General features: G+C 45.9%; 1 protein-coding gene across 2 annotated transcripts; it reads right to left on the bottom strand.

Annotated features, from left to right (window-relative positions):
- Positions 1 to 1634: 1634 nt before the first annotated feature.
- Positions 1635 to 23825, bottom strand: meis1a (Meis homeobox 1 a). 2 transcript variants are annotated; one of them, XM_026323991.1, is made up of 13 exons: positions 23381 to 23823; positions 21064 to 21302; positions 19439 to 19580; positions 19108 to 19158; positions 18740 to 18790; positions 18308 to 18454; positions 17432 to 17543; positions 15142 to 15287; positions 9169 to 9245; positions 6540 to 6598; positions 4882 to 4971; positions 3044 to 3157; positions 1999 to 2137 (listed from the first exon to the last, which is right to left on the bottom strand). In XM_026323991.1, the coding sequence occupies exons 1-12, from the start codon at positions 23390 to 23392 to the stop codon at positions 3099 to 3101; spliced, it is 1185 nt and encodes a 394-aa protein (XP_026179776.1). In that variant the 5' UTR covers positions 23393 to 23823; the 3' UTR covers positions 1999 to 2137; positions 3044 to 3098. The 2 variants fall into 2 exon arrangements, with proteins under 2 accessions (XP_026179775.1, XP_026179776.1); XM_026323990.1 differs by lacking the exon at positions 3044 to 3157 and having other exon boundaries at positions 1635 to 2137; positions 23381 to 23825.
- Between the last annotated feature and the right edge of the window lie 1288 nt (positions 23826 to 25113).

The raw sequence follows: 25113 nt of genomic DNA, 5'->3' as shown, positions 1-25113 counted from the left end.
CATTTGTTTACTGTCACCAGCCTCCAGAGACTCTTTACTTTCCCTCACATGTTGGATTTTCTCTGCTCTGTTTTGCATGTTGAAGTGCACATATCTCACACTGGGCTTTAAAGGCAGAGATGAAGGCAGTTTGCAGAATCCCCTAAAGAGGGCAGTCCAACACGGGGCCTGTCAGTCAGCTCGGGGGAGGCCAGGACGCGTGTTTGCCTCAGCTCTCATGTTTTCTGCTTCAGAAATGATCTGAAAAACTCTCACCAGGAGCATTAAACTCATCCGGACAAGTTCTGAGTCCTGCACAAACGCCCACACTCCTGGTCCACGTTGGTGAGGGTCTGGAAGAGGCAGATACATGATCTTTGAATGCAGAGCAGATCCCTTGAAGGGGCCAGCCGGAGCGGGAGGGGAACTAGTCTCTGTCTTTGGGCCTTTGGAGCAGTTTTATGTAAATCACCTTTTTCCTCCTCAGTCAAACTGGAGAGGAAAAGTTGCAGCGACTGGCTGAAGAGCAGCCGACGTCCCGTGTGAGGCGGCGGAGCCCGGGCCAGCTGCTGTTGTCCGCTCCAACCAGAGCAGATCTCCAGTACTGCTCCTGAACTCACAGCGGGAATTCTGCTGACGCTTCTTGGCCTTTTTCTACTGGATTGAGCTCAGCTGCCATGTTGGCGCTCGGACGTGGAAAATGAAGGGAAAGGTAGTTGAAGGAAGTTGACCAGGCTGAAGTCATAATTTATCTTTTCAGTGATTTGGCCTCGGACCAGCGCTGAAACATATGACTGCCCCTGACGCCAAACTCAGACTCTTCACATCCAAACTACACGAAGAGGTTTTAAATGTGCAACAGCAAATATGAGCTGAAAATTATGATGAAGACATTTTTCATGTAAACACTTTACGGCTCCAGCTTCTCATGTGACGTGTTGCTGCTTTGTTTTTACTTAATTATCTTAATTATTAAATATTATTATAGACCCTAATAATCAGTGGATCAGAAAAGTCTTTTGTTTCAGGTCAAAAGAATTAAAAATGGCTGCAGCAGTAAAATGTTGTCACACCAGTAATAATCTGAAATCATATGTAATTATATGTGTCCCCTAATAATAATACTAATACTATTATTATTATATTTTATAATAATTATTATTTTTGTTATCAATTATTTATCATTATTATACATAATAATAATAATAATAATAATACTGATTATTATAAATAATAATAAATAATTGATAATAATAATTATTATTATTGTGGTGCTGATTTGGAGGTTTTAAAAGTAACAACATATCAGATCATATAACTTTAAAAAATATTTTTTAAATATTCTAATTAGTTTTTTCAAAGGTTGGTATCAGTTTGTTTAACATTAAAAATATGAAACTGTTGTAAAATGAAAACAACAAAGTGCATTTAATGATGAAAATACACTATTTTAGTTTGGTTGGTTATTTTCAATTGTTTTTATTTTACACTATTTTATTTTTCCCACAATAGAAATCCTCCAGAACCTTGAGCCTCAGTGCAGGCAGAACTACATCAGGCGTTCTGTGGTGTTCAACGGCAGTTTGGTTCTAATCTGAGCCCGAGGAGCCAAAAGCTCCAGGTGTCAACAATAAAACACGTTCAGGACTCAGAGATTAAAGTAGCTTCATTCTTTATTTCAAACTCAAAGATTTGTGGGGCTCTGGGGAGACGGACGTCTGTGAAAAAAGACAAACACACACAGTGTGGAAAGGAAAACAGTTCTCTGAGTCCACAGCAAACAGAGCTCCGTCCAGTTTCACAGGAACTGCTCAGGAAACCTCACGTCCTGCTGCTCTCTAAATGTCCACTCAGGGCTTCTGTAGTTGTAGTCCAGAAAAGGTCAAATCTGTGGTCGCAGGCTGGTTGAGTTCCGTCAACAGTTTGACGCCACGTCGACGTTCGTGTCCTCGTCACAGCTGCCGATTTTTAACTCATGTTCTCCCTCTGTCCTCACGTTCTCTTGGTTCCTGTGCTGCAGCTGCTAGACTGTACATCCTAAGGTGTTTCCTCATAAGCTCAGGTAGATGCACAGAGGGGAGGACAGGTGAGGACAGGTGGGCCCTGATCCATTTCAGCCAAGGAGGTCTGCAGACCTGCCGACAGTCCTGCAGAGAAACTGAAGGAAACAGGAAGGATGAGTTCCCCAAGAGAAATCAAGACCTGAAAAAACCTGGGTCTCATCCAGAAAAAGCAAATGTGTTAACAAACATTGGACTCTCACTCTGAAGATACCAAACCCTCTGAACAGCAAAACCAACTGGGTTTTGGGAAACACAGGGGTTCCTAATAAACCGACCGGGTCCGACACAGGGGTTCCTAATAAACCGACCGGGTCCGACACAGTGGTTCCTAATAAACCGACCGGGTCCTACAAAGACTCTTTAACAGACCCTCCCCCCAGTCATCCTGCCCGTGCTGCGTTCACTGCCCTCCCTCCTCCTGCCTACGGAGTAATTGGGCTCTGGACGATCAAACGAAGAGACGCCGCGTGTCCCTCCGCTAACGACCGGCTCGTCAGACAGAACATGGGAGGGTCTCACAGGACTAATCAAATCCCAGGGAACTGGGCTCAGTGAGGGGAGAGCAGGGAGCTGACGTTTTCTTTTTGTTTCCCTGCTTCTGTTGTTAGTTCTTCAATATTGACACGTCTGATCATTTTGCTCCTTTAATTTTCATCTGTAACTTTAAATTCTCATTATTGTCTTAAAGGACCAGTTCACCAACATTACAAAAGAAAAACATTTTAACTGGACCAAGTCTTCAGTAGGAAACAGTTCCAATGATTCATAGTAAAATAACTCATTCATCTTCATCTCTACACAAACGTCAGCCAGTTCCAAACCTGGACAGGAGAAACCAGGACTGTCCCCGAGGACTGAGGAACATTAACTCAGCAAAACCCACGTTACCGTTAACTGAGAATTAATTAAAAAGAAATAAAACTGGAGATAAAACTGGAGAGGCCCCGACTGGACCCGATATGAGGAGCAGATAAACTTAAGGAAGGCGTGGAGAGACTCACGGAGGTTCTCAGGACGCTGGGCCGGTCCTCTGGCAGCAGGGGGCAGGTGGTGCTGCTACATGTAGTGCCACTGTCCCTCCACTCCCACCCCCATCTCCACAGCACCCAGAGGCCCTGCAGCACCAACACACGAGCCAGATGTTTAAACACTGCACATCCTTCATTTTAGGCAAGATACTGCAGTAACAGTACAAATACACAGAGTAAAAGTCCTGCAGTACAAATGTTACTGCAGTAACAGTCCAAAAGTATCAGCATCCAAATGTACTTGAAGTATCCAAAGTAAAAGTAGCACTTCTAATTTGAAGTACTTTATATACTGCTGGGTAGCTGACGTTAACTACCTTATATACTTCTAATTTGAAGTACTTTCCATACCGCTGGGTAGCTGACGTTAACTACCTTATATACTTCTAATTTGAAGTACTTTATATACCGCTGGGTAGCTGACGTTAACTACCTTATATACTTCTAATTTGAAGTACTTTATATACTGCTGGGTAGCTGACGTTAACTACCTTATATACTTCTAATTTGAAGTACTTTATATACCGCTGGGTAGCTGACGTTAACTACCTTATATACTTCTAATTTGAAGTACTTTCCATACTGCTGGGTATCTGACGTTAACTACCTTATATACTTCTAATTTGAAGTACTTTATATACTGCTGGGTAGCTGACGTTAACTACCTTATATACTTCTAATTTGAAGTACTTTCCATACTGCTGGGTATCTGACGTTAACTACCTTATATACTTCTAATTTGAAGTACTTTATATACTGCTGGGTATCTGACGTTAACTACCTTATATACTTCTAATTTGAAGTACTTTATATACTGCTGGGTAGCTGACGTTAACTACCTTATATACTTCTAATTTGAAGTACTTTCCATACTGCTGGGTATCTGACGTTAACTACCTTATATACTTCTAATTTGAAGTACTTTATATACTGCTGGGTAGCTGACGTTGACTACCTTATATACTTCTAATTTGAAGTACTTTATATACCGCTGGGTAGCTGACGTTAACTACCTTATATACTTCTGATTTGAAGTACTTTATATACCGCTGGGTAGCTGACGTTAACTACCTTATATACTTCTAATTTGAAGTACTTTATATACCGCTGGGTTGCTGATGTTAACTACCTTATATACTTCTAATTTGAAGTACTTTATATACTGCTGGGTAGCTGACGTTAACTACCTTATATACTTCTAATTTGAAGTACTTTATGTACTGCTGGGTGGCTGACGTTAACTACCTTATATACTTCTAATTTGAAGTACTTTATATACTGCTGGGTAGCTGACGTTAACTACCTTATATACTTCTGATTTGAAGTACTTTCCATACTGCTGGGTATCTTGGGATTTTCCCCCCAGGGATCAATAAAGTTTGATGATCAGTCTGTATTTTGTTGGATCCATCTGATCCTGAACAGGAACTAAAGTTATCAGGTAAATGTAGAGCAGGAAAAAGTCCAAGGTTTGACTCTGACATGTAGTGAAGTCCAAGGATGAAGTAGTACTACATGGAAATACTCAGGTATAAAGTACATTGCAATATTTAAGTAATTACTTGAGGTAAAGTATTTAGTCCTTTCACCATCAGACCATCACATGTTTTGTGTGTCTGGATGTGAAGATGTGTGAAAGTTGTTTTGCTGTAATGATCGTGTCAGTTCAGCTGTAAACTTTTTAATTATTGTTGATATGATGCTTCATTACTTCAACTAAAAACTACACATTCAGCAGAAACACAAAGAAAAAGTAAACATCAAATTACATCTAAACAATTCTGTGTGTGTGTGTGTGTGTGTGTGTTTACCAGGCGGTCTGATTCCCAGGTGCGTCTGTCCGTCCATGACGAAGCCTCCCATTGGCTGACCATCTGTGCCGTACGGTGCGGCCTGGCTCACTGTGGGCGGAGACGGGGACGACTTTTTAATTATCTCACTCTCACAGTCACACTGAGCTGCAGGACGGACCGACAGCTGCTGCTCATCGCACAAACATTCAGCAGCACACACACCTCAGGCTGTTTGCTGCTGAATGTGATTTTCCTCAACCAACAAATTCACAAAAACCCTTTTCATAGGTTCAGTTTTCTCCCATGTGTCCTGCAGTCAGACGTCTCACTCTGACCAGAGTTAAAGAAAAATGACTGGGTAAAGCTTCAATTTATGGCTCTTTACATTTTCTAGTATTTAATTAATAAAAGCTAAAGTATCCAGCACACGTATTATATATATATATATATATATATATATATACAACAACAGCAACATTTATTTGTTTATTTATTTGTTCTTCCAGTCTCTAACTGTACTATCACACCAGGCTGAGGACGTGACTGGAATATTAAAAACACTAAATGTTCCTTTGCGACCAAATCAGCCTCCTCGTCAGGATACGATATTTATTCCTCTCTGCTCACGCAGCAGTGTGAGCTACGTTGTGTTTACAGATCAGTAAACTATTCTGGACCTGATGGCGGAGCAGCAGCAGCAGCAGGAGGAGGAGGATGATGGGAGTGGGTCATTAATCATCGATGAGGTGACGTTAAATGAAAAGTATTCGCCCTCGAGGGGAAATCAGTGTGATGAAGTTTCATCTTAGGGGGAAGTGAGTGAAGGTTTCCAGCCTAAACAGTCTCATTCCCAGGACTAAAGACTGTGACAGCTTCTCTCGCCGTCCTTCAGCTGTGCATCGATGCTTTTGTGTGGAAGTCAGCCCCGGGGTTAATGCTAACAAAGCTTCGGGGCCAAAAGGCTAGCAGGAATTTAGCCCCGCTTTAGCCGAGCTCCCATTTGTTTTAATCCCAGGTTAAAATGTTCAATGGAGTGGTCAGTCAAAGCGATTAGCATCTTTGTCTGGAGCTAATCCTGCTGAGGTTTAGAGGCCATTCCATCCTGGACTTTAAGCCTCTGTTCGCTTCAGCACACCAGGCAGGGGGAGGATCGGCAGGGGGACTTGTACGGCTCAAACCGAGCCTGGGTGTGTTTACATGTGCGTTAGTATTCCAGATGTGAGCCCAGTTTTGTGCATGTGAGCATCACATCCTGATTTCAGAAACTCACATCGTCTGGATTTACCTCCAGTACAAACTGGGATACTGGGGGACGGAAGCGTTAGGTTGTCCAGGTCTCAGACATATTAAGTTAATGTTAAGACTAATGTTTCAGCACGATTGGTTCAGCAGCCTAAACAAACCCAATGAGCTAAATGCTGCTCATTTATCCTGATGATGTTTCTTCTTCACTCTCCAGGTAATAAAAACATCTTTTGCTTTTTATTGGTTCTTTAATAACAAATCGCTCAGAAAACGCAAAGAAAACTGACAAAGACAAGCAGGTTTTCTGAATAATCTCAATTGCTGTGGTTACAACCTGAATTTGTAGAAATAATTTAAAGGTGCTGAATGAAACTGAGACGTCATGATACGACGAATATTTGCTTTAAGCATCAGACAGACATGAAACGTACCTGCCCTGTTAGACTGGTCGATCATGGGCTGAACGATTCGCCGCCTCGCGTTTATGAACCTGAGACAGGAAGGAAGGGAGAGGAAGAAGAAAGAGAAGTGTTTTCTGTGTTATGTTCGTTGGACAGTAACATCATCAGCCCAGTACAATGTCTGCACCAGTTCACTGGGAAATCTAGCAGCTAAATTACTAAAGTCAGAAAAAGACTCAGTCTGAAAATTAGTTTTAATTTTTCTACTTTCAAAAACAAAATTATTCTTGGCCCTGAAAACGACGTGACACAAAACGATAATAGCAAAGGTTCAATTTAACAGCCAGAACTTGGTGCTGGTCCAGTTTGTCTTTGTAAACAAGGGTCAGTTTCCATTAGATGCAGTTGGCTTTTCGTTAGCTAAGTCGAGTTTAGCAGCCCAAACACTTCAGCTCAGTTTAGAAACGAGTGAAGTCAGTTAAGAAAATGTTTGGTTTTCATTAACCAGTGGTTCAGTTTCACAGTTTAAACTTAGACTTACAATAAAGTCATGTTCACAGCTAAAGGTCTGTGGTTTAGCAGGCAAAAGCTCAGTTACACAGAATTTTGGTTCCCTTTAGCTCGTGGTCCAGTTAATGCAGGTTGGTTCAGATTAGTGTATTGATTGATCACCTGCTGCAAACATCACTAACACAGACTGAGCTCAGATTTATGAAAATACTGTTCAGATCAGTCCATTTAAGCTGCCTGTCACTGTGGAAACTTCCTGGCGCTTGGCGAACAGCTAACAGCTATGAGCTAACAGCTATGAGCTATGAGCTAACAGCTAACAGCTAACAGCTATGAGCTAACAGCTATGAGCTATGAGCTAACAGCTAACTATTGATGGACACAACAGGGCGTTCACATTATTTTGTCTCAGGGTAAACCAGTGGTTAACACAGCAGCGGCGCATTCATACACGTCTAAGTACACTCTTGAAAGCCATCATCCTGGTATGCGTGACCTTTGACCCGGCACCCCCCCCCCTCAACTCCCCTGCTCAGAGGAGCGCTCTGGTCTTCCTCAGCTTAAAGCCTTCTGGACCGCCTGCCGACCCTCCTGACCCGCCCCGGAGTGAAAGCCTTGTGCTTTCCCCCTTGATTTATGTCCTTTGGTCCTCCCCCTGACACCTCTGCACCCCCAGGTTGGAGGGCTCCATTTCAACTTGTTTGGAAAGAAGGGTGGAGAGGGGCCAAAAAAAGTGCGGAATGACCCGGTTTCCTTTTCAGCAAAACAAAAGCCTCAGAGGCCTTTTCAGGGAGTTGGGACAGGCCAGGAGGAGGATCCTGGATAGAGTATTTGGCATCACCTGGTCGGCATCAGTCACCTTCCTCCCTAACTGAAAACTTCCTCAGATGCTCTGAATACTGTTGGAAACCAAACTGAGAGATGGTGAATAAATATAAACATTAGAAAAAACTAAACTGACAAACACAACAACTCAAATATTTAAAAATCTTTAAATATCTTAAAAATCTTTTCACTTTATGTCTTTGTGGAGTTTTTCTCCGCAACAGTGGTCGAGGATTGGGGGGTAGCTTAGTCCCCCCAGTACAGTCGGACCCCTCTGATGAGGTTTCACACAAAGCAGCTCCACAACACACACACACACACACACACACACACACACACACATGAAAACTACACACAGACTCCAGTCCTGGAAGTCATTCTCTGGTCACCCCCCCAAACTCCACAGCGAGTGTGTTTAGATAAACCAGTCCAGCTGTTGGCCATGAAAATGCCATTTACACCAACTTACACACACACACACACTGGTCTTTCTTAGAATTGTGAGGACATTCATTGAAATAATGAATCCTTTACCTCAACGTGTAACCCTGACCTAAACCTGGTTCTAACCTGAACCCTAAAACCAGTGTGGACGTGTCTGGACACTACAACTGGGGTAATGAGCAGCACATTGTGGTGTCAGCACACAGAGACCTTTACTCAAAGAACCTGTGAATCGTCAGGTTTTATGTTTTCTTTGATGTCACATGGATCCACTGCTGTTTGTCACTGCATCAAAAAATGAAGCAGTGAACATCAACTTTGCAAACATAAACAAATACTGGCTAAAAACCGAGCTGCCAGTTGCCGCCCACAGCATAACTCACTACATTCGCCAACCGGCCTGTACTGAACAGAAACTTTATTCTGTTGTAGCTTTTCCTCCTCAGGTGACATCAGAAACCTGAGACAAAGGTATGTTTATTTTCCACACCTGTGCACCTGCTGCCGCAGTGCTGCTAGGAGCTCATTTTCGAAGGATAACCCCATTTCTCTGTGGTTTTTCAAATCATGCAGTGAAGCAGAAGATGAGCTCAGAAATTGTTCAGAGAGGCCAAACACCAGTTTAAGTTCAGGTGAATAAAACGTGGTAAAGGTCTGAACAATAAAAAGCTGCTGATGTTAACATTTCTGTCTGGGTAAACTGCTCCTCCACCCTCCAATTAGTTCTACAATCAACCACCTGCTGCCTCCTGTGACTGGATCAGGGATGTTTGGAGACAGGACACCCCCACAGGAGCTAATCATTCAAATCATTAGGTTTCCTCAGGGATGGAGGGGCCTCCCAAAAACAAGATGAAGAAGAAAAAGAGCGTGTCCTCACCAGTTGTTGACCTGCAGGATGGTGAGGCCGGTGTCCTGAGCCAGCTGCTTCTTCTGCTCCTCCGACGGGTATGGGTGCTGCAGGGGGACAAAACAGCAGGACGTCAACTCGCTGGAAAACACCACAGGCCTGTTGTTGTTGTAGGAGAAAGAGGCTGCTGCTAATGAGTGTTAAAGATGGAGGAGGGGCGAGACTCATTAAGGGAATATGAAATGGAGCATAATTAACGGGAAGAAGTGGGGAGCCAATTACAGAGGGAAGCCGAGTGGAGACAGAGCTGTTAATTAGACTGTGTGTGTGTGTGTGGGTGTGTGTGCGCGCACTGAGAGTTTGTGTGACTGATGTTTCTACAGGATGCATTTCTATTGTGTGTGCATGTATTGATTGATTTACTGATCTGTTTACAAACCACACATTTAACCTAAATGCTATTCAATGACCAGCAGAGTTTTCCAGCTTAACATACGTCGGGTTCAGTAAAACGACTCGGACGGGTTCAGTAGAACGACTCGGTCGGGGTCATTAGAACGACTCGGTCGGGTTCAGTAAAACGACTCGGTCGGGGTCAGTAGAACGACTCGGTCGGATTAGTAAAACGACTCGGTCGGGTTCATTAGAACGACTCGGTCGGGTTCAGTAGAACGACTCGGTCGGGGTCATTAGAACGACTCGGTCAGGTTCAGTTTTATGACTCGGTCGGGTTCAGTAAAACGACTCGGTCGGGGTCAGTAGAACGACTCAGTCGGATTAGTAAAACGACTCGGTCGGGTTCATTAGAACGACTCGGTCGGGGTCAGTAGAACGACTCGGTCGGGTTCAGTAGAACAACTCGGTCGGGTTCAGTAGAACAACTCGGTCGGGTTCAGTAGAACGACTCAGTCGGATTAGTAAAACGACTCGGTCGGGTTCATTAGAACGACTCGGTCGGGGTCAGTAGAACAACTCGGTCGGATTAGTAAAACGACTCGGTCGGGGTCAGTAGAACGACTCGGTCGGATTAGTAAAACGACTCGGTCGGGTTCATTAGAACAACTCGGTCGGGGTCAGTAGAACAACTCAGTCGGGTTCAGTAGAACAACTCGGTCGGGTTCAGTAGAACGACTCAGTCGGATTAGTAAAACGACTCGGTCGGGTTCAGTAGAACGACTCGGTCGGGTTCAGTAGAATGACTCGGTCGGGTTGCAATAATAGGTTTTGGTTTATTAAGGACTTTTTTTCAGTCAGAGCTCAGTGACAACACTGTGCAGAATCATTTCTTTATTCAAGCACTTTCCCTGTCAGATGTGCGCTGCTGTAAAGGAGGTCAGTGCTCCAGTGGACTCTGGTGGACAAAAGACAATCCAAATGTTCAGATAATTATCAGGTTTAATTTAAACAACACCAATAAACAGGAAAGACTACGGCCTGTAATGCTCTCAATGCACATATGGTCATGTGGGTTTAGACTTGGATGGAAACTGAAATTAGGAAGGAAGTGCATGTGATGAGACATGGCCTATTCCAAAGATCAGGTATCCAGGCACAGAAGTGGTATTGAGCCATGTCTGTGTTTTAGTGTTAAATAAACAGTGTGAGCTCAGAGGACAGAACAGTTACTCAGGCCTGTGAATTATGACGTTTCAGTGCAGCAGCTGAAGGTTTGTTCATGTGCTGACTGAAACCAGCTGCTGCAGATCCTCCACGGCTCGTCCCTGCCCGTCCCTGACCCAGATAGCAGAACTCTGGGCAGCTGTTTTCACACTGACGGAACGTGCGCCGCCGCACAAGTTCACACTTAGCTCTGCAAAGAACGGCCACATGGTGCAGGCATGTTAGCTGCAAACAAAATATGAAACATCACAGTGAGTCTGGTCCAACATGGTTCTGATCTGGAGTGTTTCCACTTTGGGCCTCGTGAAGACTCTTTGAGATTTAAAAGAACTTGTTGCATTTAGAATTTTCTCCGACATATGAGCCAAATATCTCTGCGACATACAGAAACTACAGAGACCTTCGCTGCCTGCTGAGGACCTCATGGCTCAGTTTGTCCTCTAAACCATTTTAAAGTACACGTCTGTGTCCTACGGCTTTGGTGGCTTAAACTGTCTGTCGTGTGTGTTACTGGATATAATCCTCCTTCATGAAGGCGATAATGTACAGTTGGTGTTTCAGAGCTGTTGGTCAACGACCATAAAGCAGAGCAGCCCCTTCTCTGTTCCACCTCCTGGTTTCACTCCAACCCTTAAAAACCGAGCAGCAACCCGTCGAGCAGCCTCAGGGCGACACCGGAAGATTCACCACAGCCCTCCCCGCGGCGAGGAGGGAAGCTCTTTGAAGCCTCCTGTTCTGCAGCCCAACCATCCCACTGCCAAAACCAGTGTGTGTGCCCTCTCATGTGATCACAGGTAATTGGCCTAAACTGCCTCTAATGTGCCACAAAGAGCGACAATCAGGAGGCAGCTTCATTCTCTCCTGCACTGGGGAGGAGCTGTACCCGTCCGGCTGCAGATTTCATGGAGAAGCACAAAGGAAGTGAAGAGGCAGCTGCTTCTCTGAGAGCTGCTGTTACGACAAGGATTGTTTAAACCGGGGCAACACACACACTAATGCTCCTGCAGTTCATTTAAAATCTGGAACCACAGACGTGATGAGGCTGATGATGTTTTAAGGTACTGAACATGCCTGTGTGTGACTGTCCAGTCATGTTTCAACCAGACCCCCAACAGGCCTGTTCACTGACAACACAGTTTGTCAAACACACACCTCAAACAAACGATCAGAGTTCGGCCCAGGTCCAAAACGGGGGTGTAAACCTTTAATAATCTGCCCCTTGTGGGGGGACAGGTTTCCTGACCACGACCTGCTGATTAAAAATGTTTGAATGAATAACATGAATAACAATAAAACACAGAAAGTGGTAACTGGGGAGTCGGACCAAATGAAATGAAGTGAAACTAAAATTAGGACGAGATAAGACCAAGAGGTAAAATCTACCCAGGATGTTTTTAAAACGCGACTTGAACAAAGACACTGATTTGGTCTGATTCAGTTTCCTCAGGCTTTCCCAGAGTTCAGAAGCTGGATCCTTCTGGCCCTAAACCTCCACAGCAGGAAATAAAGTAGGACTGTAGGACTGGAGGGGGGGGGGGGGCAATAACTCTATATAACCAATCAATAAAACTCAATATCAATCAATAAACTTTTATAATCAGAACAGCAGCCGGTCAAGTGATGCTAAAACAGGAACCTCATGTGTTGTGGACTGGACGCAGCTGTTCACCTCCAACAGTCTGAATGCAGCGATTGTTTACGTCCCAAAATCAGAAAGCGCCTCCTGAAGTCTCCTTTCAGCTGCATCTTTCTTCCTGAGGTGTTTTCAGACGGGGGGAGACCTTCCCTCCATCTGCCACCTCCTTCTGTGACGGACGCTCATTTACGCTGTCAGGGAAGAAAGGCCACGCCGTGATGTATGTGACCACATGCTGGACATTTTTGGGTGTATGTTTGTGTGTGTGGGGGTTAATAAAGGCGACCCCCACAGAGAGCCGGGCCCCGGGGCCCATGGGGGGCCTGTCACAGAGGTAATGGATGATGTTTGCTCTGCAGGGAGAGGGAGCCCCAGAACAGCAGGGACTGAACGTCTGATCCAGTTTAACCAGACCCAGAACGGCAGCTAGTTTCAGTGCTGATTACAAACCACAGGGCCCTGAACATCACGCTTCTACTCTTTTATATATGTTTATATTTCTATATCTGTAACCACATCTGAGCCCGAGAACCCACCGGGTCAAGACTGGTTCTGAAAGTGCTCCCGTTTAAACTGAAAAAGATTTGGTTCAAAATATCCAAAAAAGAAATTTGCTTCGGGCGACTTGACCACAAAGATCCAAAAGACGAGTTTCTGAGGCACCAACCTGGTTTTTACCAACACACCCTGAGCGTTTAGCCAAACCAGTTTTAAACTGGTTTTGATTTAATTTCAGTCAAACAGGCCTAAAGAGACACACCCACGTGTCTCATGGGACAGACGTTCATCTGATTTCCGATGGCCCAGGACTCAGAGGTCAGACACCTGAGCAGCTGACCTGACGTCACGAGCCGTGTTCGTTTTGACGAACATGGCCAGTCTGTGGACGTGGCAGAAGGGTCATCACGGGGTTTTGTCAGAGACACGGCAGCAGGAACCATGGAGGTCACGTCTGTTCTGTTGTTAAATCTGTGGCCCGCTGATTCTGACTGTTCTGGGCCGATGGTAGCGTTCACACTGATGGCGTTATGAGAGCGAGACTTCCTGTGCGAACATGTCTCTGAACACGTGTTGCTGCCTGTAGGCCGCCGTGGCCTCGCCATTACCCCCATCTGCAGCTCTGTGGCTGTAAACTGCCGCTGATGGATGGATGGAGGTGTCCTGGTGCCCTCTGACCCCTGATGGATGGAGGGCAGGGGGCAGTGAGGTCGGCGAGGGGGCTTCCTGCTACCTCATCCGTCCCAGCTCAGGAGGCCCCCTCACCAGCGGGCGAGCCTCCGTGCGTCTGTGGCGCTGATGGTGGAGTTTTTTCTGCCGCCGCCGTGCTGAGAAGCTCTGGACCTAAAGTCTCTCCAGCTGTTTGGATGGAGACACATGGAATTTCTAAACCAGCTCTTTAATGGCGACCGACCAGACTCTTCTCCCACGTCCTACTGCTCCAGTCTAAGATCCAACTCACTCTTCTGATGAATGTCAACATATTCCAAACCACCGGTGCCGACACTACGTGCCAACAAAACTCAGTGAGATGATGCTAAAAAATAATAATTTACTTTTTAAGCCTCGTTTTTAGTCTCAGAGCTTTTTTGTCTTAATTATTCGTCAAATTTAAAATTGTTTTATCTTCTGTTAGTTTTACTTGGCTGTGACTGTGAATCAGTTTGTATATAAAGAAATTTATTATCCTTTGCTCCTGAACTGGATCATTTATCTGTGTCTGTTGTCCTTCTCACGACCTTAACCTCCAGCAGCCGGCGCCTCCTTTCTGCCCCCACCCTCAGGTGCCGGTGTTCCCTCCCCCTCCCTCCCATCTGCCGCAGGACTCGTGTCCTGCAGGTTCAGCTCCAAGTCCTGGCAGCGGCCCGAACCCCCGCCGAGCCCGGACCGATTTAGCCTCTCTGTGTTTGGAGGCAGGCGGGGGAGCTGTGAGTCGGTCACGACTCCACTGGGCCCCCTCCCATTTTTACTGGCTGGTTCATTTCAGCTTCACGCTCATAAAGAAACATATTTCCCTTCAGGTTGTTTTATCCTGCCTGATATTTACGATGCAGTTTCATGCCGGTCAACAGAAACATATTAACATGAGGCTCAGTGGGAACAACACGCCCTGTCCAAACCAGACTCACCTGGCTTTTCTATTTCATCAGCTCCAACAACCGAACAGAGGGACCAGGGCTGAAACCAGGATTTGAGAAAAACTGAGGTGCTGAGTCTAAACTCAAACCAACCAGACTCCATGCAAATTAGTGAGTATTTTAAAAAATATATGTATTTTATCTGAGGCAGCAGCATGAAGTTTGGCCTTACAAGGAGCAGGAACAGCTCCCAGACTGATTCTGTCTGTAGACTGGTCGATCAATACCTACACACACACACACACACACACACACACACAGTGCAAGTTGTGGATTACTTGGTTCTGGATCAAAACCAGAGTTTGTTGTGGCGTCGCAGGTTCAGACTGACTTTCACCATCAGGTCGCAGCTTTTCGGTTCTATGGGCAAACTGAAATTACACTGTGGCCAGAAACTGGCCCAGCAGGAGAACCAACAGCCTGGTGAATCGTTCGGATGAACGACCAAGTGGAAGTTCAGGTTGTTTCATGTTGAAACGTTAACCTGGACTTAAAAACAGTGACAAGCTGATGCTGTAACCTGGAGCCACTTCCACAACAGGACAACATTTCTGTGTCCAGTTCAGGTGAAGACCAAAAGCCGTGACCGTGAGTGAGGACTGATGCACCTACCGTCAGGTGCTGGAAGAGCCAGGCCCTCAGGATGTTGGTGGCCACTTTGGGGAAGATGCCTCTCTTCTTGTTGTGCAGTCTGTCTCTGTCAGGGTCGTCGTCGTCCCCCGTGCTGGGAGACGCCACGCCGTTCTCCAGACAGTCACCTGAAAGAAACGGCTGAATCAGCGAGTTTTGCTTTCTTTCTGGGCACCGCAACACGTACGTGACCTTATTCTGAAGGTGTGAAGTGTTTTCGAGATGAGGCCGTGTCAGAGAACAGCCAACGTTAGCCAGCTGCTGTGGACATTAAAGCTCAGACCCTAACTCATGGACCGTGCACACATTTTCCCAGTTCAGACCGGCGACCCTGCGGCCCCACCATCCCCCCGCAGGTGTGGCTGGTGACACAATGCGGCGTTTTAGCTGGGAGCCACTAAAAGCTGCTGGCCCCAGTGTTTTTACTGCACTTTCTCTGCCTGTTTAATGAGGCTCATTTTCTCCTCAGTGTTTTTAACAGCGCCGGGCCACGCTGAGGGCGACGGTCCCCGGCAGCCTGCAACAGCAGCTCCAGGTCCTGTACAGAGTCAGCGGTGAACCGGGGCCTCGCTCCACCTGAACAGGGTTCTGCTGAGCGGCGGAGCCTGAAAAGGTGGAAATAATCATAAAAATGATGCGTAACTCCATAAACAAGCTCTCAGCCTCATTAGGCTGAACTGTGAACTCCCTGAGGCTGATTTACACTCCACCCCTCCACCGCACTCCCTCTGTCCTAGCCCTCCAAGGAAAACCAGGTCCGACCCAACCTGCCAATGGCTTGTGACAACTCGGCTCCACAACAAGCAGCAGGAAAGAAAACAGACAAAGCTTCATGCAACGATCAGGTTTGTTTCTTCTGCTCTGTGGTCGACATTAGACAGAAACCTGCAACACAACAGGAAGAGAAGTCTTCTCGGTTTTACGACAGGATTTGAGCTCAGTGATTTGGACTGTTATCAGCCCATTAAATGGCCGTTATCAGCTGTTATCAGGACCATACAGTTGTGCACAATCAGAGAAATATAGGATAGTATCAATAGTATCGATACATTTATAATTCCACTTCTTTAATCCCCATTTATTTTTAAATACCTGAACTTTCCTTCGGGATGAATAGAGTTTATGTTGCCTTATGCTAAGCTAGGCTAACCCCGTCACAGACAAGAGGCTGCTCTTCTCATTTCACTCGCTGAAAGAAAATCAGTGGGATTGAAAGCGACAGCGTTATGGTTTCTCCGTCCTGCAGGATGAAAAGTGAACACAGGACTGAAAAAACAGTTTGGCTCTGGACGCTTCGCAGAAATCCTGGTGAACTGAGGTTTTTCATTTTCCACTTTACATTTGGCTGCATGTCATAGGTGCAGCTGGACCAGCTTGTGGTCTGATCCACAGTGAAGCATATTGAAGATGTGACAGTTGGTGTCTGGCTCTTCTACAGACTTTGGGTCTTTGGTTTGGTACCAGGGACCCAACCAACCAGCACCAGTGCAACAGTTAGTTTTAGTCTGTAGACTAGTATAAAATAGTAATCCAGTCTTACAAAGATGAGAGCGGATCAGTTAGCACAAAGACTGAAAACACCAACGTGTCGAAGCTTCTGCTGCAGATAAACCTCGTCCGGTTCGTGTGACTGGACCCGTCCTCTGCACGGACACTTCACTCAAACACTAATGTGTGAGATGAAAAGTCAGGGCCAGCCACAGCTGAGTCCATCAACAGGTGCTCAGATGGTTCAGTCTGAACCAAAGTGACCAGCCGCCATCCACCGAGCTACACCTGGACCAGCTGAGCCAGAGGGGGTGACGCCTGATGAAACACGTCCAGTGCAGCAGGAGATTCTGGTCCAGACAACACCAGGACCGATGAAAAAAAAACCTTCATTGAGAGAAAACATTTTCTGGCTGCGTCTCAGGGAACACCGAGTAACTGCCAAAGTCCGCGGCACCATTAAACCGGACAAAGGTGCAGTGTGGTGTTGGGTTCGCTTGATTAACAAACGTCCTCATCTATCAGGCTGCCGAGGTTCTGCTGATCGCTACTGTTTCTGAAGGTCGGACTCGCGGGTGGCGTCGAACTGTAAATGTCAAAACCACAGGGCCTGTTTCAGTTGGACTGAACAGGACCAGCTGGACTGAGACCAGAAGCCACAGAGTGTTCTGTGTGGTGATGTTCTCCGTGTGCAGTCACCAGTCAGTAGGGTTATGTTCCGTTCAGAACCAATCAGACATGGGTCCAAATGCTGCTGCACACATACTCGGGACTCTTCACGTACCTTGTTCGCTGCTGTTGTCCCCGCTGTGGGACGTGTGTCCCCCGCTGGACGGGCCCGGAGTCCCGGCCGACCGGGTCGACACCGTCTCGTCGACATCTCTGCTCCATGACGTCTGCGGAGGAAAAGCAGCAAACACACTGTGAGTTTCAGCAAAGACACGGAGACTGAAATGGAGAAATAAAAAATATGTAGAGAAATGATCACGAGCACAGTCACCAGATCCTGCTGAAACATGCTGCTCAGGCGCTGAGCATGAAAGAGTTTGATCCTATTTTACTTTTCTTTTATTATGAATTGGCACGTTTCATATAACCCGCCTGACATCAGGCCACAAACAGTCTCACACTTGGACCAGCTTTGGCTTCGATTGTTTCATGTAACGACACAACATCTTGTTTGGCTGAAGGAACATCTGTCCAGGTGGGAAACAGACTGTACACCTATTTGACCCACAGAGACTCTGAGACTAGACCTGAAAACTGAACAAGCATCGTTTTACTGGAGAATCTCCCAGTTCAGCTCCAGACTCTGAGGCCGACACTTTTTACAGTCTCTGGCTCCACTGCAGCTTCTCTCTGCTCACAGCAGCGTCTGGAGCTGGTTTTTGGAAACAGACGGGCCTCCCATTGTTGGTGAGGAAGAACCATATGAGCCAGGTCAGCGGTGTGGCTCCCTGCTGGGTTTTTAATAGTCTTTGGACAACAATGGAGGTCTGAAGGTCCATAAGCTGAACCAGGTTCTGGATTCACACACATTCATTGGTGCTGTCAGTCTCTGGATGGGGTCTGGACTCACACAGAACCAGCAGCTGTTGCCTGTGAATGAACCTGGATTCACTCTTTCACCATACAGGTGTCGTCTTATTCAGCGTCTCACCTGATCCACATTGTTCCCCGCTGACCTGATGAAGTCCTCGTTGTCTGATTTGTTTCCGTCTCTGTCGTCTATAACCAGATCAATCGGCATTTTCCCTTTCAGACAGCTGATGTACCGATGGCAGAAATTATCACAAAGCTCATGAACCTGGAGATAACAGACGATTTACAGCAAAGGTTGCAGAGATTCATCAGAGATAAATTCAGACAAAGACAGAAACATCAAATCAAATGTTCCAGGACTGTGACATGATGGAGGTCCTGCAGGATTACAGAGGTTTCTGTTCAGGACTAAGCCTGGACTAAGCCTGGATGAGCAGCACAGTGGCCGTCTTTGCTTTAATCTCATTACTTTAGATTAAACAGCACATGTTGGTTAAATTAGATAGATGAAGAGGTCAAAGGTCGCAGGGACAAATCTGTGTTTTCTGACCTTCTCCAGCTCCAGGAGGTGGAAGCGCAGCACCTGAATCGCCTGAATCATCTGAAAAACAAACAAACAAACAATATTTCGACTTAAACCAACATTAAAACTCCAATTCAGAAACAGCACTGGGACGAACGGAGTGTCCTCAAACGTCTCATCTGCTGCGGTTTTTATCGTCAGCGTTTTCAGTTTGCTGCTGAGAAATGTTTACGTCAAAACAGCGTCTGGGGGGGCTCAGGTGTGCTGGAGGATTGGGCCGGCACCTGCGGTGGTTCCCGGTCTTTTAGGAAACTCATCAGGCACATTCAGACCAGGACAGAGACCTGGACCTGTACCTGGACTGCACAGTGTGACAGTGTCGGTCGAGAACTCACCAAATTGTCCAGCTCCGGGTTGGATGAAAACAAAGGCTTCTCCGATCGGATCTACACACAGAAAACCAGAACCAGAACATTACACACAAAACGACATGAGGCCTCAGGTGAGACTGTTTGTTCTCTGCTGGTTACTGTTCTTAAGGAAATCTAATTAATACTAATGATACGAAGTACTCAAGAGTATTCATGAACTATTGTCAGCTACACTTGTGAGGTACTTGTACCTTACTCAAATATTCACCACTTTATACTTCTACCCAACTAGCGCCTCACACCTGCCTCCTTCCTGGTGCCGCTGATCCGACAGGTGCGGGACCCCTGGGCCTACCTGTTTGGAGAAGACGGCGATGTCCTCGCTGAAGGAGTCCGAGGAGCAGACGTCTCCTCCGGCCACGCCGCTGTCTCTCGGCGTGCAGGTCGCCAGTTCACATTTTTCAAAGATCAGTGCGAGCAGGGGGAATAGGGGATGTCTGCAGGAGAAGAAGAAAGAGAAGAAGAAGAGGGGGGTCAGTTTCCTGCAGACGCCAGAGGTTTAAACTGGTTCACTTCACGTCTTTTCTGAGGTATTTGAGCTTCACCTGAGTATTTCTGTCCTGTGCTGCTTCATTCTTGGACTTCACTACATTTCAGAGACAAAGCTTGTAGTTTTTCCTGAACATCTTTTTAACTCCAGAAGAAGAGTTTAACAGGAAAAATCCCACTCAGCGACACGAGTGTTCGCTCAGTCCCAGATGTCAAAGGTGCAGCCGTTGACCCCGAGTCCGACCGGCCACTAACACACAAAACTACTGGTGGGTTTGAGTTTTAGAGGCTGCAGCAGGATCATGTTGGGAAAAGACTAATCAGACAGAAAACATCATGTTCATGGTGCGATTTCTACATTTTCATTATCGGCTTCATTTTATTTATTTATCTTATTTTAGATTCTACTGTGAAATACCGTACTGTAGTTTTCCCAGTACTACATAGACTCCACAGCTGTAATTAGAGTTCTATGAGTTATGAGGTACTAAACCTATACTGTGTATACAACATACAAATACAAGTATTTAAGGAGCTTCTATTTTATAGTTTTTACTACTTTACATGGTACTTTTTACTGCACTGCAGTTATTTGACAGTTTCAGCTGCAGGTAAAGTTGTTAACAATAAAAATAATGAGCTTTGCACTGGCTGGTTGTCACGTCCACTAAACGCCTCAGATCGTCTCTTTTCTGAATTTACAGGACAGGGCAGTGAAAGGCAAGAAACCGAACGTTAATTAGAAAAACACGACCCACCACCTCGTCTACGTGATCCAAGGGAAACTTCCACTTTAAAATTCAAACTAAGCAACGACACTTTCATTTTTCTTCCGTCTTCTCCATGAATCATGTGACGACCACTCGGGTTTATCCGGTGACCCTTCGCTGGCCCCCAACCCTCAGGTTGAGAAACCCTGGATGAACTGAACTGTGGCAGCAGCTTCAACAGGAAAATGCTGCTGAAGCCTCAGGATCAATAATCTGATCAACTCAGAGCTGCAGGACTTTTACTTTGACACAGTACATTATACTGATAGTACTCATGTACTTTACTGCAGTAAAAGGATCAGAGTACTTCTTCTTCCAGCACTGACTACAAGTCATTTAAATGAACCCATGAAAAAATAAACCAAACAATATTAAACTGACAGGAGCCATTTTTCTGTAGTACAAGAAGTTCTTTTACTTTGTTTTACTGCTTTACTTTGATCTGCAGTGGAGTATTTCTACTTTCTGCTACTTGAATTTGAGTGAATGTGAATCATGATTCCTCGAGCTTCACTTCATGACAATAGCACAGATGTTGGCTTGGCCCGGCCCGGCCCGGCCCGGCTCGGCGTGTCCAACTCGAACCACATGAACAAGCTGCTTTTCACTTTGTGACAGCACTGTGTTTTGTTTTTTCACACTGTCAGTGAATGCATCATACCCATAAATGGCGTCTTTGTCCCTCTTGACGGCGTCACCAGCTGTGGCGGCCACGCTGCTGCTGGTGTGGCTGGACTGGGAGTACTGGTGCGGAGGGTAGGGACCAGCAGCCGAGGCCGCCAGGTGAACGGCCTGCAGGGAGCGGGCAGCAGCTGCAGCAGCGGCGGCGTGGTGGTGGTGGTGTGGGTCTCCGTAGGGCCCGCCCACCCCCTCCAGCCCATAGTGGACTAGGTCTTCATACTGAAACACAGACAGACATGTGACCTTTGACCTCAGTGACGCTCAGCCTCAAAATAGCAACGAAAAGGGGAAGAAAACTGATGCAGTGAAGGTTCTGGACTCGGTGTGAATCCAGAACCTGGTTTAGCTGTTTGGTCTGTGCCGTAGTGGTCCATTGCTGGACAAAGACGGGCCTCCCATTACACAGACCAATAAGCTAAACCAGGTCCTGGACTCACACGTTACACTGAGGACACTTTCACATTCAGCTGCTGTTTCTGTTAAAGTTACAAAACTCAGGTTGTGTCTGTTGATCTGAGCCGTTTTTGTTGTGAAACAGTCCAGAAACCCTCAGACCTCCTGTGACTTTAAAACCATCTGCCTGTAAAAACATCCGCCCAGATTTAGTGAGTGAATTTGTTGTGGCTCAGACTCTGCAGAACGAGGGCGTGTCGGGGACTTAATGAACCGAACACTGAGTGAATCAGAAAGAACAAAAGGAAGAAAATCACGGCCCATTTCAGACGAACACTGAGTTTGTACCCGAACAGAAAAATGCTCTGTCACATACGTGCTCAGTTTAATTCTACGTCACATTTATAAAGTCCTGTGTTTAAACCCTCATCCTGTTAAAGCACACACACACACACACACACACACACAGAAAAAACTAAAATCTCACTGAACAAAATCAGCAGCAAACACAGAGACAGGCCCCAGTGTTCCTGTTATTTTGTCCACCCCCTTTCTTTCCTCTGTAGTGCTGAAAAATTATTAGTTTGACAAAATCTCACATTCTCCCAGTCCGACAAAGTTTTTTGATTAAATAAAAAATAAAACGTGAAACAACAAAAGAAAAAATCGAAACGTTTCTAAACTAAATGACTTTAAGATCCAACAACAGCTCCAGGTGTTTGATGCGCTGTTCCTATTATTGTGTCCACCCCCCTTTAATCAGGGCTTTTGCTCTGAAACAGGTTCGATCCAGTTTCTGATCAAAACGACTGATCGGGTGTGGACAAAATAACGTGAACACCAAACAGCACGTCTGGTTGTTGGTGAGTTTCTGACACGGATCAGCTGCTGTAGTTTCCCTCACGAGCTTCTTTAAAAAATAAATATAAATATAAATGAATCGCCTCCTTCTTTATTTCCACTCAAATCTTTTCAAATAAAGTGAATTTATAAAGCAAATTTATAAAGTTAATTTTTCATTTCTTTCATTTCTTTTCTTTGTTTTATTAAATGTGAAACATGCAAAGTTCATATTAAATTTAAAAAAGCTTTAATCTTTAGTCTTGAACTGATTAAAAGTCAAACACTGCTGCACTTTCAGTCTTTTAAAAAACTGATTGATTGATCAAATGTGTTTAAAAGGTTTAAACTTCCTTCAAACAGCAAAAGCTCCTGTGTCATTTGTGCTTTAGAGAAATTACATTATTTTCCTTTGCTCTTTAAAATCGGTCCGTGTTCGACTTTATTTCCCTCTGAGCCGGAACCAGCAGCCGGTCGACTCTGACGCTCCAACTCAGCATTTCACCAAAAATCTGCCACATAATTATCCTCAAATATTTGGGTCATGAAAAATAAACATCGCTTCATTTTTGACATCGGAGCTTTTAAACTGAGAGAAGCTGATTTAATAAACTTCCTCTCCCTGACGCTCAAAACATGTTTTATTCTTTTCAAACTTTCACTGAATCGTTTTGTCATAAATGAAGAGGAAAACAAACCAGGCTGAACAAACGATGTTGAACAATAATGTTAATGTTGTTTTTTAAGCTTTAGTCGCTGTGACATTTTTTTGCGTTTCTCGCATCTGTTGACAGAACAGAAATTATTACGAGAAGAAAAATAAAACTCTGGAATTAAGTTTTGAAAAATAAAAAACTCTGGTGGGTCGTTTTTACGCGCGGGACAAAGTTCGTTAAACTGTGAATCTGTTTTCAGGAACAAAAACTAAATTTGAATTTTATGGATTTTTATTTTTTTATTTTTAGAGTCAAATCGTGTTTCGTGTCATTTTGGGGTCAAAAAACATCCAACAGCTAAAACAAACAAGCGTCTCCGCGCGCGGATAAAAGTGGATTTTTACGCACCCGTTGCGCCATCGGCCCCGTCTCTCCGCCCGGACTCCAGGTGACTCCTGCGGGGCAAAACACACATCCAACCGCCCGGTACCGGAGCGCTAATCACTGAATCCGCGTGTATCCCAGCCGAGTGCAGCCCGCGGAGGGAAGCGCACGAACACACTCGGGCAGCAGCCGCCGGAGGTCTCTGCAAGCTCCGCTGCGCGCTCCACAGGAACCGACCGACGGCTACAGCCCGCCGACAGCAGCACCAGCCCGGGCACACGCTGTCCTGCTCCCAGCCTCCAGGCACCAGCCGCTCAGTCAGCAGGCCGAAGCCGACCAGCATACATCCAAACCGGGGGAGGTTACCGTGACGCGGACCCGCTGTGAGCCGGGCCGTGTGGCGGTGTCTTCTGCGCGTTCAAATTCCCATCAGAGCCCCGGCGGAGCGGCGTCCTCCTCTCTCAGAACAGGCCGCCGGGGGGAGGGGGGCGCGTTTGTTACCCTCACTTAAAGGAGCAGCCTCTCTGCGCGTCCCCGCAGCTAAGATGTGCCAAGGCGCGCGACCGTCAGGTGCACTGGACTGAAACAGAATGGAGCCAAAATATTTCTGCTCCTGTGGAAAACACACATCAGTTTGGCAGCGCGGTTTGTTTTTAAAGGCGGAACTTCTGTCCTTAAAGTCAATAAAACTAGTTCTGTACCTGCGGACAAATAAGAAAAGTGAAGGACTGTGCAGGGGCCCGGGGCCAAATGTTGGCGCTGAGTCTGATCTGCAGCAGCACTAAAGCACAGTTGACACCTGCCGGGGCCCCGTGTTGTGGGGGCCCCTGCTCAGATCTGGTTTATTCTGCGTTTGCAAACACAGCAAACGAACTAATGAACTGGAAGCTGCACAAAAACAGTTTTCACGGTTTCTGTGCCACACGGGTCAAATGTCACAGAACAGCACCAGGAGCGAAGCTGCTGTTTTTCCGCAGTAACTTTTACTTTGGAAGCTGATTCTTTGTACTTTTACTGCAGTAACAGTTTGAATGCAGGACTTTTACTCTCTGGGATTTGGTGGAAGCGGAGCCAGGCCACAGTTAGTCGGTGATGTGAACTGTTGTGGTGTCGTGTTTCCAGCGTGACGAGTTGGACGCCTGCGACACCTAGTGTTTGGAAAGTGTCTGTACCGACCTGGGCCCTCTGGTTATAACGAAACCTTTAAACCCACAATGTTAAAATTTGATGAGTGTCACCAACATTCATCAGACAGGAGCTGTTCTCACCTGAAACCTTAGAACCAATGAAATAACAGGAGCAGTTCAGTTCAGAAGACATGCAGTTTACCGAGGGAAGATTGGCCTGAGTTGCATTATGGGAAATGTAGGATCAAGAGATTTTGTGGCTTATCTCATAGGCCCTAATCTCAGCCTCTGCTGCTTGTTACCACGGTTTGATGCAGTCTGGACCTTTCTCAGCTTCCATCCTGGACTCATAAGGCCACACACAAAGTCTGAGTCTGAGTCCACTTCCCAGGACTGAGTCCTGCTGTTCCCATCAGACCTGCTGTTTGATCCATGTCTGTCAGGGACATGTACCAGGTTCTGGTGTGAACACCTTGAGCTCCTAAACTGCCACCATGCACAGACTGAACTGACATGTGAGCCACCTCCTACACATAAACTTCAAAATAAAAGTACAGAACAAAACAATGGCAGTTACAAAATAAGAGACCAGTGAACAGTAACACTCAACTTTATTCTCCCACAGACTGA

The sequence above is a fragment of the Mastacembelus armatus genome, unplaced genomic scaffold (genome assembly GCF_900324485.2).
Source record: "Mastacembelus armatus unplaced genomic scaffold, fMasArm1.2, whole genome shotgun sequence".
Lineage (NCBI taxonomy): Eukaryota > Metazoa > Chordata > Actinopteri > Synbranchiformes > Mastacembelidae > Mastacembelus > Mastacembelus armatus.
Note: the sequence above shows the minus strand (reverse complement) of the source record. Positions and strands in the feature narration are given on the sequence as shown.